The 13,657-nt window shown below is 38.0% G+C and overlaps 1 protein-coding gene across 2 annotated transcripts in view; it reads left to right on the plus strand.

The window, feature by feature from the left end:
• LOC132378918 (serine/threonine-protein phosphatase 2B catalytic subunit beta isoform) overlaps positions 1 to 13,657 on the plus strand; it is a 95,228-nt gene that overhangs the window by 58,252 nt on the left and 23,319 nt on the right. For both annotated transcript variants that reach the window (XM_059946234.1, XM_059946235.1), the window contains exons 8-12: positions 5,080 to 5,174; positions 6,448 to 6,573; positions 6,695 to 6,772; positions 8,325 to 8,406; positions 11,945 to 12,042. In XM_059946234.1, coding sequence (XP_059802217.1) covers positions 5,080 to 5,174; positions 6,448 to 6,573; positions 6,695 to 6,772; positions 8,325 to 8,406; positions 11,945 to 12,042 — 479 coding nt within the window. The remainder of the gene's footprint in view (positions 1 to 5,079; positions 5,175 to 6,447; positions 6,574 to 6,694; positions 6,773 to 8,324; positions 8,407 to 11,944; positions 12,043 to 13,657) is intronic.

Consider the following 13,657-nt stretch of genomic DNA (forward strand, 5'->3'; position numbering starts at 1 on the left):
GACTAAGACTTTCATTGAGCTTGAATTTACTTTTTCTTGTAACTATCTACCAAGGTTGCAAACTGTACTTTGGCTCTAGAATCCCTGAAAGTTAACCTCCAAAGAAACACTGAACAGTGTGCAACCTGGTTATCCTAACACGATCTTAAACTGAAGCAACAAATAGTCTGCAAGTGGAACTTCAGCTCATTTCTTCCCATAGATGCTGCTTGAACATCTCTTTATAACTCAGGCCCTTGAGTCCTGGCAACATTCTCATAAATAATCTTTGTATTCTTTCCAACTTTATGACATCATTCCTTTTACAGGGTTACCAAAACTATATATAATATTCCCCAAGTGTGGCCTTGCCAGCATCTTGTCAATGCCCCTTCTCTTGTACTTATTCCCTTGAAGTCTAGCCTGCCAAGCACCTTCTTCACCACCCTATGAAGAATAACATTTTAGTATTTGGAAGTAGTTCAGAGGTATTTTTCAGCAAACTATGTACCTGTACTTCTAGATCCCTTTATTCTACAACATTTTCCAGGGTCCTACCCAGATTTGACTTCCCCAAAAATGCAGCACCTCATGCTTAACTGGATTGAATGTAGTTTTCTAGTTCTTGGCCTGCTAACCTAGCTTATCAAGTTATCATAACTTTATTCACTGTCTACGATCCCACCTATTTTAGTATCATCTGTAATTTTACTAACCAAGCCCATCAAAATCAATTATATAAATAATGAACAATAAATATCCCAGCGTTGATCCCTGTGGAACACTAGTAGCCACAGGACTTTATCACTATTTTAACTGATTCACTGAACTTCAGTGCAGCAATGTTAGTCACAGAATCATACAGTAAACAAATAGGTCCTTTGGCCCAACATGTCCATGCTGTTTCTCAAGTTATTCTATTCTCGTTTACCAGGGTTTATTTTGTAGTCATCTTGCTTTGGCAAGTCAAGTGCTCGTTAAGTTGTTTCTTAAATGTTGGGAGTATCTTTCTCAAACTTCTTAGACAGTATATTCTGGATTATCTGGCGGGAGAGGGGAGGTCTTCTTCAGATCCCCTCTTTGCCTTTTATTCTTTACCGTAATGGGGAAAGACTTCTGACTATCTCCCCTATCTACGCCTCTCATACTTTGTTATACCTCTATCAGGTCTCCTCTCAGTTAGTGTTAGTGAACACAGTGGAAAAATAAACAAGCTGAAATACTTTGACTAAACCTATCGCTGAAATTTTCTGAAATTACGCTTGCTTTTTAAAAACGTAACAAAAGAGTCATTCATTTATTAATACTGTTCAATACAGAATGAAATGGGAAGAATAACACTAGACTATAATTTATTTTTGGAAGTGTTGCTTCCTCAGATTTTCTTTTGTTTGCGATAGACCACTTGAATCAAACACAAATATAATTTCAGACTACTTGTATCATGTAGGAATTTGGAGAAACAAGAAATTAACTTTTATTGAATATAATGCATTTAATTGCATAACAATGCCTGTGCTTTGCAATAGTTCAATGAAGTTGATGATTTTCATTTGTACTCAGTGCCTGAGGCTTCTTGCTTAAGTTTCCAGGTTTTTGTATGCTTGAAGCAGGCTGTCAACCAGCTATATGTAGTTGCTGCTCCGCAGTTGCCAAGAAGATTTTCAACAACATCCTTGAATTCCTTCCATGCGATTTTCTCTGTTCCCCCCTTGAAATTCTTTGAATTGTCTGTTATTGATGACCTCTGATTGTGGACCAACAAGAAAGCCTTCCTTAATCTTGGCATCAGTTATTCTGAATTGGATTATGAATTGAAATAGCAAATAAAGGTGATTTGAAACAAATGGTGCGTGATAGGGAAATTTCATGGCGACTTTTGTGATCAGCAGCCCAAAATCTATTAATACACCCAAAAGTAAAATCTTTGTTGTCCAGTGTAATACCTTTAGTAATTGGAAGTGGTTCAGATGTATTTTTCATTTTGCAGACAAGATTGTATTTTCACAATTACAGCTCAAAAATTAAATATACTGAAAATGGAGCATATGACATAATATTAATAAAGTCGCAAAGTATCTGTGCTTTGTTTTCACATTTTTCGTATTTTTAATTTGACCACAAGTATGATTGTGCCAACCTTTGGCAGTGCTCTATACCTGTTGTAGTTATTTTGTTCTGATTTGGGGTCCATTGCATTCCCAGTTTCTTTGGTGCAAGCTCAAAATGTGCAAGGAATGGGTCCAGCTGGATCTATCCTTATGGTGCACAAACGGTGTCCCATGTGCACTCGATGAATGTAGTCTCTTGGATTGTATATCTTATTGTTTGTACAGCCTGTAACTATGTGGAAAACCTTGCATCCTTTTGTGCAAAACACATTTCATGCAGAATACTGAGCAGTGAATTGCAAAAGGATTTTGTGCAGCACTGCAGGCTCAGAAAGATTTAATACAGCAAAAAGAAGCTACAAGCATGAAAATTAACTCTATAAATCAACTGTACTTTATGCCTCAGCAAATTTATTTTATGTCTAGCTGAATGCTACATACTAATAGTCTGGATCACTACATTATATTTTTGTTGCCAGAGAAGTAAAATGAATATTTTACATTGTGTAAGTTTGTGTTAACAGCTTAAATGTCTAATGACATAAATTGAGTTCAGTGTTTATCTATCAAGTGGGTGCTGGATTTGAAAACTGCCTGAGTTTCCTAGCTGTAATCAAATAAGCAGAGCCAGGGTGAGAACAAGCATAATTGTGCAAAGACTTAAGATCCCAGGGCTGCAGCACCTTTTCCAAGTACATCTGCATGATGTTTTATCATATCCTGTCCCAGAGGTTGGATTGGACTTCTCAACTTAATTTCAAGTATAATCTTTCAATTTGACTGCACTGATTTTGATGATATATGATCCATCTCAGAGCGTTGTAAGTGGAAACCCATCATGATGTGAACAGTATCAGCTAACATTGACAAACTTGAAGCTGAATACAAATAGTATAACCTGCCAGAATATTAAACTGAGATCTTCTCTTACTGCATCAGTAATGTAAAAAAAAGTTTAAAAATTTACTTCTTCCTGTTCAATATGCGTCCCTTAACAGAATTGAAATTGTGTATCTGCTCATTCATTACTGTAAATTCCGGACTATAAGCCGCTACTTTTTTCCCACGCTTTGAATACTGCGGCAACACTGCGGCCTATACTATGGTGCGGCTAATGCATGTTTTTTTTTCATGCCGCCAAAAACATTTTGCCTCGTAACAGTAGACCAATAAAATTGATGAGTAGTTCACAGAGGTCCAATGAAATTGTACGATAAATCAAGCGCACTTTCACAATTAAATTATTGTAAATCAGTCATTTGTACTCACCCTCATCAACATGGAAAACACTCGAAGAAAAGCATATGATGCAGCTTTTAAGTTAAAGGCGATCAATCTGGCGGTTGAAGAAGGAAATCGAGCTGCTGCACATAATCTTGGCATAAATGAATCGATGGTGAGACGGTGGAGACGCCAGCGTGAAGAACTGAGTCAATGCAAAAAGACGACAAAAGCTTTCAGAGGTAATCATAGCAGATGGCCCGAACTTGAACACTTTCTTGAAGACTGGGTTAACACACAGAGAGCAGGCGGCCGCGATGTTTCCACCGTGCAGATCAGACTGAAGGCTAAAGCAATCGCCTCCAAAATGAAAATCGAAGATTTTAGAGGTGGGCCATCGTAGTGTTTTAGATTTATGAGACGAAAAGGCCTGTCCGTCAGGGTACGCACGACTCTGTGTCAGCAGCTCCCTCCCGACCACGAGGAAAGACTTGCTAACTTCCGCACATTCACTCAAACAAAGATAGCGGAGAATTCCATCGAATTCCATCGAATTCAGATGATATCATAAATATGGATGAAGTACCTTTGACGTTTGACCTGCCTCTCACTCGGACTGTTAATAAAAAAGGTGACTCGTCCATCACACTGAAAACAAGTGGCCATGAGAGAACGCATTTTACTTGTGTTCTGAGCTGCACAGCATCCGGACTAAAGCTTCCACCGATGGTGATTTTTTTAAGCGGCTGACAATGAAAGTTCAGTGAAAGCTGCCATCAAGAGTACAAACTCAATTCCAGCTGTGATTCCTGGGGGAACCACGAAGTATATGCAGCCACTGGACATCAGCGTGAACCGGGCATTTAAAGTGGCGCTGCGTGTTGAGTGGGAGGCTTGGATGACGAACGGCGAGAAATCCTTTACCAAAACAGGACGCATGTGAAGAGCATCTTTAACTCAAGTCTGCCAGTGGATCCTAAATGCGTGGAGCCGTGTCACAACATCCACCATCACCAGCGGGTTTCGAAAGGCTGGACTGCTGCGTGATGAAGAGGACCGCGTGCGCTCAAGTGAGAGCGACAACAAAGAGACTGAAGTGAATGACGAGATCCTGAGGTTTTATTCAATTCGGACACTGAAGAACTTTGATGGTTTTAGTGCGCAGGAGGAAGATGAAGGCGATCAATAACTTTTCCTGGTAGGCTGCAGTATATATATATTTTTTTTACCAGTCGTTAGGAGATATTGGAATGTTGTTCGTGCACTGTTCAGTAAAAAAGTATACGCAACGTAATTTGTGTGTTACCGATACGTATGTATATTTAAAAGTAGCTGTGTTACAGACACTGTTAGAAAAAAAGCATTTGCAATATGTATTTGTTTATGTTACCATACGGATTTAATTAAAAGTTAAAAAATCCTCACGTGTAATATCTTTCTGTGTAAATATCTCATATTACAACGTGGGACACCTGCGGCTTAAAATCCGGTGCGGCTTGTACAAGTACAAAATTGATTTTCTTTCTAAAATTAGAGCGTGCGGCTTTTAATCAGGTGCGCTCTGTCGTCCGGAATCTACGGTATATTGCAATTTGAAGGAAGTGGTAAACACAAATTGGCTGTCACATTTCTTTACAATCTGCATACTTCTGTTTTCATTGTTATAAAGCACGTTTTTTGTTTGTCCATTCACTTTGTAATTTATGATGAGCAAGGAGGATGGTTTTGTTTTTTTATATTAATTATGTTAATGTTATTGTGTCTACAGCTACAGAATGTACAGGAAAAGCCAAACCACTGGGTTCCCATCGTTAATTACAATTTTTTCTGCACCAAACTATTTAGATGTCTATAACAATAAAGGTAAGTTTGAATTGTAATTAAAAGATTTACCTCTTCAGTATTTGTGATTTATTAGCCATAGAATATACAATATGGAATTAAGCCCTTCATCCCATCGAGTTCACACCAATCACCAGGCATTCATTTTATCCCATTTTATTTTCTCTGCATTTTTACCAGTGCCTCTGCCCACCATCCTCCAATTGTGCCAATCAACTACACATTAAGAATACAGCAGCCAATCAACCCACCAACACGCACATTTATGGGAGGAAGCCAAACACCCATAAACCCACATGGTCACAGGGAAAGCCTACAGATGCCATACAGCACTTGGGTCAGGATTGAACCTGGGTCACTGAAGCTGAAGCTGTGCAACTATGCTGTCATTCTTTCCTATTATCCTTATGGCTCATACACTGGGTAACTGCAGGCTAATTTGTAATCTTTACACCCCTGACTGTTGCTTTTCATATGCACATATTTTTGGTGATGGAATAGTGATCCAGCTGATTTTTGTTTACTTTTCTTTCATCTGAGACATTAATGCCAATTGTAGAGTTTTGCTTACCCCTTGTGCTAATGAGTTAATTTAGGGATCACTCAAAGAATTCAGCTTTGTGTGACTTTTATCTCATTCAGCACGTTCACTAACAGGCCATTGCAAATGGGTGAATCTGGCTGCACTCAGTGGCAACTTTATTTAGGTACACCAGCACACCTAAGTAATGCAGATTAACAGCCAATCATATAACAGCAATTCAATGCATAAAAGCATGTAGTCATGGTCGAGAGGTTCAGTTTTGTTCAGCTCAAACATCAGAATGGTGAAGAAATGTAATCTAAGTGATTTTGACCGTGGAATGATTGTTGGTGCCAGATGGGGTAGTTTGATGCTCATAACTTGTTGATCTCCTGGGATTTTCACACACAGCAGTCTAGAGTTCACAGAGAAACACAAATAATCCAGTTAGTAGCAGTTCTGTGGATAAAAACGCTTTGATAATTGGAGAGGTAAGAGAAGAATGGCCAGACTGATTCAAGCTGGCAACAATGGTGTGCAGAAGAGCAACTCCTAATGCACATCAAACCTTGATGTGATTTGGTTACAGCAGCAGAAGATCATGAATATACATTGAGTGGCCACTTTATTAGGTACAAGAAATATCTGATAAGGTGATCACTGAATTATTTTAGTGATATCGATCAAAAAATCTTTCGGTAACAATGTTTCAAGGAAATACTTTACACAGAAGTATTTATTACGTCACTGAGTAACTTCATTCCATTTCAGCTGCTGTATTGAAATATGAAAACAATGTGATGAATATTCGACAGTTCAACTGTTCTCCTCATCCCTACTGGTTGCCTAACTTCATGGACGTCTTTACGTGGTCGCTGCCATTTGTCGGGGAAAAAGGTATAGCTATTGAACACTCATTTTGCTAAAGGTAAATTTAAAATATCGACAAAGTAAAATTTGAAGCATGTGATACAGATAAAGTACGCCTAAATTAAACAAATGTATTTCTCTCGTACAGTAACAGAGATGCTGGTTAACGTCCTCAACATCTGCTCTGACGATGAGCTCATGTCTGAGGGAGACGATGCATTTGACGGTAGGAGAACATCTTGTACTTAGTGGACAACTCGATCAATTTACAATGGGTATTGAATCGTAAGAATCTGAGAGAAAGCCTTTGTGATCAGGGCTATTATTGTAACCAGCGCTTGTTTGCCGTGCCTCTCTGCAATGTGCCAAATACAACATCTGCATTGCTTGAATGGAAGTCAGATGGTCACCTCAAGAAAAATGATTTGCGCTATTTTACATATGTAATGAAAGTTTTAAAAATATCAACGCATCTATTGAAGGATTTCCGAAATTTAAGCCGTTCCTCCAGCCATCTTTAAACAGACTTAGTACCAAAGTTTGACTAAACTTGTTCCTGCAATTGAAACAGGAATCTTGCTGGTTTATTCAGTGCACATGGGTAGTTTTATATCATTTACTATTAGTTCCCCAATTGTTGGCCTTAAGCCATCATTCTTAACTCTATATGGTTCTAATTTATTAGAATGGATCTAAAACATTTTTGTTACGGATGAGTTTCTAGGTTATTTTCATTAGTACTCTACTGATGAATCTCAATACTTGATAGCTCTGGGTAGAACCATTCTTATTGTATGTTTGGGTGAGTTTAAAGCATTCTTACTTGCTATCAGCATGGGCCTAGTGCTATTCATGGGTTATCTGGGTAGGTTTAGTATTATTACTGCAGGATAAGGGATATAATTGATGTCTTTTCTATGCACCGTGAACCATTTCCACAAGTTTTCAGTGAATTTTTTTAAATGACCTATTAATATTTTTACCACAGCCTTGTCTGACTACCAGAAATTTGTCTATCATTTTTGATTTATTTCATAATTTGCATTTGATAGTTTTGTACAATTTCAATAATTAGATGAGGTCATTCTTCTAAATTGATAAATAGGAGACCACTATCTTTTGTGATAGTGAACTGCACAGGATGACTTTGATCTGAGCTATAAGCTGGTTCAGCTGATCTGATTTGGGGAATGGTGCAGCTCTGCAGGTGATTTTAATTTTCCTGGATATGGAGAAACAGTAAAAATCAAACAAGAATTTCGCTCATGGTTGCCATCTGGTGACCTCTGCTGGAATATGCATCTCTTGATCCTGAGATCAGATTTAGTAACATCTCCTTCACGGTTTAATAGACTACAACCAATAATAACACACACAAAATGCTGGTGAAACACAGCAGGCCATGCAGCATCTATAGGGAGAAGCACTGTCAACGTTTCGGGCCAAGACCCTTCGTCAGGAAGTCCACCAGCATTTTGTGTGCATTGTTGTTTGAATTTCCAGCATCTGCAGATTTCCTTGTATTTACAACCAATAATGGTTGTTGCACAAAGCATGACTATTTAGATAAGGATCAAAGTACTCAACTAAGTGTTTTCAAGTTAGGATGGAAGAAAATAGACTGAACAAAGCCCAACTCATTGGCTGAGTTATTATTGTTGTATTATTGACATGAAAGTTTACTTAAAGTGGTTGGGCCAAAGATAATTTGTTTTGAGATTTAAATACCCGCAATACTTAGTAATTCAGTGTACAATTTTAAATTTTATTTTAAAAAGGCACAGCAGCAGCTCGGAAAGAAATCATTAGGAACAAGATTCGGGCAATTGGTAAAATGGCCAGAGTATTCTCAGTGCTCAGGTGAGTCTGTAACTTGATTGTCAATTCTTGTTTGTGGCTTTCTTTCTCAGTACTTATATTGAGTTCTTGTCCTCTTTAATTTCTTTAAAACACAACATTTAGATTATGACTTAAGTCATTTGTCCTAATGGTTTGTGACCAGTAGCAAACAGCCCTTACCACTAACCTCAAAAATCACGAAGCTTAAATTGTCACATTTTGACATCTGCTGATAGGAGGCAGTTCATAAAGGTTTCTGACATCTAGCATCTGCATCATTTTAACTTGCTGATTAGTCTTTTAATGTAGAATTCTCACAGATAGTTTGCCAGAAAACAAAATACACAAGTGATATCTGAGCACAAAATTGTGATTGGACATGCATGTTCGATTATTTTAAAAGATGAAATATCATAAACTTGTTATTTTTCAATTTAAGACTTATTTTTCATTTTCATTGGAAGTGATTAAAACAGAATATGCTGGCAGTAATTAACAGGTAAAGCAGCATGTGTGGAAAGAGAAATAAATATAAACTACAGTAGAAATGGACAACCAAAAGAGCTAGTTATTTAAAGCAGGAGAATTTGATGACCAAACAGAAGATGAGGAGTTTGTGTTGGGATTCATTATAACAGCACAGGAGGCCAGAGTTAAAGTGTTAGCAGAAGTTCAAGGTTGCTCCAGAGAATGGAACTCAAGTGATCTTCATATGTCCCTCTAACATAGAGGTGACCACAAAGTTGAGAGCAAATTTCAGTAGTTTAGCTATCATTGCCAAAAATGGGGACCATTAGTTCTTTATGTGCTTTAGTAACAAATTGTGTTTGATCATTGGTGCTTAAGTACTTGGTGATATTTTGCTGTGTTGGTAAAATAATGAAATCAGATCCTTAGAAAGAAGTAACATAGAATCAGAGGCTGTAGAATCTTTGCAGGTAGGGTTAACAAACTGCAAGGGTAAAATTACTTTGATGGGAGTTAAATACAGGCCTCTGAACTGTAGCAAGGATGTGGTATACAAATTACAGCAAGAGATAGAAAAAGCATGTAAAAAGGACAATGTTACAATGGTCATGGGGAAGTTCAGTACACAAGTTGATTGGGAAAATCAGGTTAGTGTTGGATCCCAAGAGAAGGAATTTGTAGAATGCATGTGAGGTGACTTTTTAGTGCAACTTGTTGTCGAGCCCTCAACGGAAGAGGCAGTTCTGTATTGGGTATTCTGTAATGAATCAGATTTGATTCAGTAACTTAAGACAGTGATAGTAATATTGTAGAAATCAACCTACAGTTTGAAATGGAGAAGCTAGAATTGGATGTTTGCTAGTAAAGGTAACTACACAGACATGAGACAGGAGCTGACAGTAAAGCAGCTATTGCTGTAATTTCTGGGAGTAGCTAGGAAGGCACAGGATCAGTTCATCCAAAAGACGAAGAGGCATTCTAAAGGGAGGATAAGGCAACTGTGGATGACAAGGGAAATCAATGACAGCATAAGCAAAAGAACATACAATATGGCAAAAATGAGTGGGAAATTAGAAGATGGAGAATTTTTAAGAAACAAGAGAAGGCAACTAGAAAAATAATAAGATGAATTAAGGTAATCTAGCCAATAACATAAAAGAAAAGAGTAAAATATATTTTTCAGATATGTAAAGTGTAAAAGGCAAGAGTGGTCATCAGACTGCGAGAAAGTGATGCTTGGGGAGGGGGTAATTGGATGGCAGACAAACTGTTTAAGTATTTTGCAGTGAACACCAGCAGTTGGCTGGAAATTCAAGAGTATCTGAAGCAGAAGTGAGTGTAGCAGTTGCTATATCTAAGCATGAGGTGTTTGGTAAACTGAAAGATCTGAAGGTAGATAAGTCAACTGAACCAGATAGACTTTACCATAGGGTTCTGGAAGAGGTAGCTGAAGAGGTTGTGGAGGCAATAGAGATGATCTTTCAAGAATCTTTAGAAATGTTGCACCACTCTTTAAGAAGGGAGGGAGGCAAAAGACAGGAAGTTACAGACCAGTTAGCTTGACCTCAGTAGTTGGGAAGATGTTAGAGATCATTATTATTGCTAAGTTCTGAGGTACTTGGAGGCAGATGATAAAATTGGCCAAATCTAGCATGGTTTTCTTAACGGGGAATCCAGCCTGACAAATCTGTTACAATTCTTTGAGGAAATAGCAAGTAGGATAGACAAAATAGAGTCAGTAGAAGTTGTTTACTTAGATTTTCAGAAGACTTTTGATAAAGTGCCACACTTGAGGCTGCTGAACAAGATAAGAGTCTAATACAGGAAAGTTACTTGCATGGACAGAAGATTGGCTGACTAGCAGGAGGCCAAGAGTGGGAATGACAGGAGCCTTTTTTGTTCGGCTGCTGGTGACTAATTGTGTTCTGCAGAGTAGGTGGTGTGTTCGCTGCTTTTCATGTTGCACGTTAATGATCTTGATGGTATTGATGGCTTTATGGCCAAGTTTGTGGAAGATGGCAGTGTTGAGGAAGCAGGGAGTTTATAGAAGGACTTGGACAAATTAGGAGAATGAGCAAAAAAGTGGCATATGATATCCAGTTTAAGGAATTATATGGTCATGCACTTTGGTAGAAGGAATAAAGCTGTAGACTATATTCTAAATTGGGAGCAGAAATGCAAATGGACTCTGAAGTCCTCTTGCAAGATTTCTTAAAGGCTAACTTGCAGGTTGAGTTGGTAGTAAGGAAGGTAAGTGCAATGTTAGCATTCATTTCGACTAGAAAACACAGTCTCATAATGGAAGGCTGTAATTTTGGAACAGATTAAAAGGAATTTCTTTAGCTAGAGGGTGGTGAATCTGTGAAATTCATTGCCACAGACTGCTGTGGAGGGCAAGTCATTGGATATATTTAAAACAAAGCTTAATAGATTCTTGATTAGTATGGGCATCAATGGCTATGGGGAGTGGGCAGGAGTGGGAAAATAAATCACCCATGGTGAAATGGGGGAGCATGCTTGATGAGGTGAATGTTCTAATTCTGCACCAATGTCTTATGGTTTTTAAGGCACTTGGTAGGTGTGTTAACTAATGTAAGGTTGTTCTTTGCAGTTTGTTTCCTTTCCATTAATTCTTATGTAGTGTATAGTACTTCCCAAATTGCTGTATGTTTTCAAATCAAAGTGATAAAATTTGGTGTTGCAAGGCAATAGCTGCATGAGTGGTTAATCTGTAAAGTTGTGACACTGAATGAGAAGATCCTAAGTTTGATCTAAAATAACATAACGATTTCAGTTAATGTTAGCACTGCCTTGTTTAAGAAGCCAGTGTCCATTTGAAGCGTGTTTCTGTTAATCGTTATTTGCTTGCTCAGCTGTTTCTGATACATATGGTAAATTCTTTGAATTGGATGGACTTGATTAACAGTAATTCTGATGAAAACTGTTGAATGAATGCTTGTTCCAGGATATTAGTTACTTCTGTAACAAAAGGCAAATGACAAAACATCTTCAATAAACATTTTGTAAGAATTTTATTTCCTTTACAATGTACATTGGTCCTGAGTGCATTCTCAATTATCCATATTTACAGAGAGGAAAGTGAGAGTGTGTTGACACTGAAGGGATTAACACCAACTGGGATGCTACCAAGTGGCGTGTTGGCAGGAGGACGACAGACTCTACAAAGTGGTAATGATGCATTGCGTCTTCCTGTGCCTCAGGTGGATTGGGGCACGTCTCACTGTTTCACAAGCACAGCACATAATGCTTGTTGGGAATTTGTGATGCTTTTTAGCTCCTGTCTTGGTGGCTGATGAAGTGTAATGTTACATATAACCCAGGCAGTTTGAATGCACGCTGTGTGAGTATAAATGTGATAGCCATGTTTTCTCACAGAAATTAACTAGCTCAATCTTCCTAGCTTTTCCTTTTGTTTCAAAGCTGCTTGAGGTTAGGAGTGTTAATATTTTTAGAAATGTTGATTACTTTAGTAGAGTCATCTGGTATGTTGTACTTCTTGATATTCAAATATTTTGAATCTTGTAAATTAAAACCTTCAGAGGCATCTTCTATGTAGACAGGCTCCATAATGTGATCCTTGGAATTAATCAGGTACACACGCGGGAAGCTTTATTTACTAGTAATATAACCACTTGCAAGTCCAATTCTACTTGCTAAAACTATTTTCATTGTGAATAGTGTATGCTACATTTGGGAAGGGATAAATAAGGAGCAGTGACCATGGAATACATGTATTTATAAATCTGTGTTATCGCATACTCAGTGATATGACACCAAAGTATTTGTCTTCTGTTCATATTTATGTTAATTGTGTACTAGAGTCTCACTATGCCAACTTGTCTGAATCGCTTTCTGACCTTGTAACATGCCTTTCTTTCTGCAGATAAAGCTGTCATCTATGATTCTGTCCATCAGTGTTAGGTGTGGATACATGTCTGTGTAATTTTGTTAGAAGCATCTTTGCCGGAAATGTTGTGCAGTTTGTATGTTAATGACTTATGTTTACACTTTAGATGGTTGCTTGTGCCAGAGTGAATGAAATTCTGCTCAAATCTTTTAAGGCTCTATTTCAATGGAAATGGGAAGAAACTCATTCTAACTTGTGATTACGTTTCATTAAATTGTGCAGAATTGTTTTATTTCAAAATAAAAATACTCTATGCAACTCCAAAAATAAACTGGTTTGATTCAAGTACTTTGCAACACCAGAAGGAGAGGGCTGCTTTCAGAATATTTCACGCTCACTCGAAGATATTTCAGGATAAGGTCATATTGCTTTGAAACATGGCCTTTGGCCCCCATAACTGTGCTGGTCATCAATTACACTTTTCCCAGCAGCACTTAGTCTTCTATACTATTGTGTTTCATCTGCTCAGCAAAATCCTTAAATGCTGTAAGAATATCTGTATCACCTCCTTGTACAGTGCATTCCAACTTCCACCATTCTCTGGGTGGAAAATTTCCTCTGAAATCCTCAAATCTTTTATCCCTTACTAAATTGTGGTCACTTAAGATCTTGATTAATTCATCCAGCCCCATATACAGGTTGTCTGTGGCTATCAATGCCACTGTCAAGGGGAAAGTTTTGTCACTATCTGTGCCAGCCTTAATTTTAAATACTCATTCAGGTTTCCCCTCAGCTTTCCTTGGTCTGAGGAAAATAAATCCAGCCTAGCCAGTCTCTCCTCATTGGTGCAACACTTCATCCCTGGTGAATTCCTCTGTACCCTCTCATGCAATCATATCCTACTGTAATCATGTGTGCTGACCAGAACTGTACACA

The sequence above is a fragment of the Hypanus sabinus genome, chromosome 21, assembly GCF_030144855.1.
Source record: "Hypanus sabinus isolate sHypSab1 chromosome 21, sHypSab1.hap1, whole genome shotgun sequence".
In the NCBI taxonomy this organism is placed as follows: Eukaryota; Metazoa; Chordata; class Chondrichthyes; order Myliobatiformes; family Dasyatidae; genus Hypanus; species Hypanus sabinus.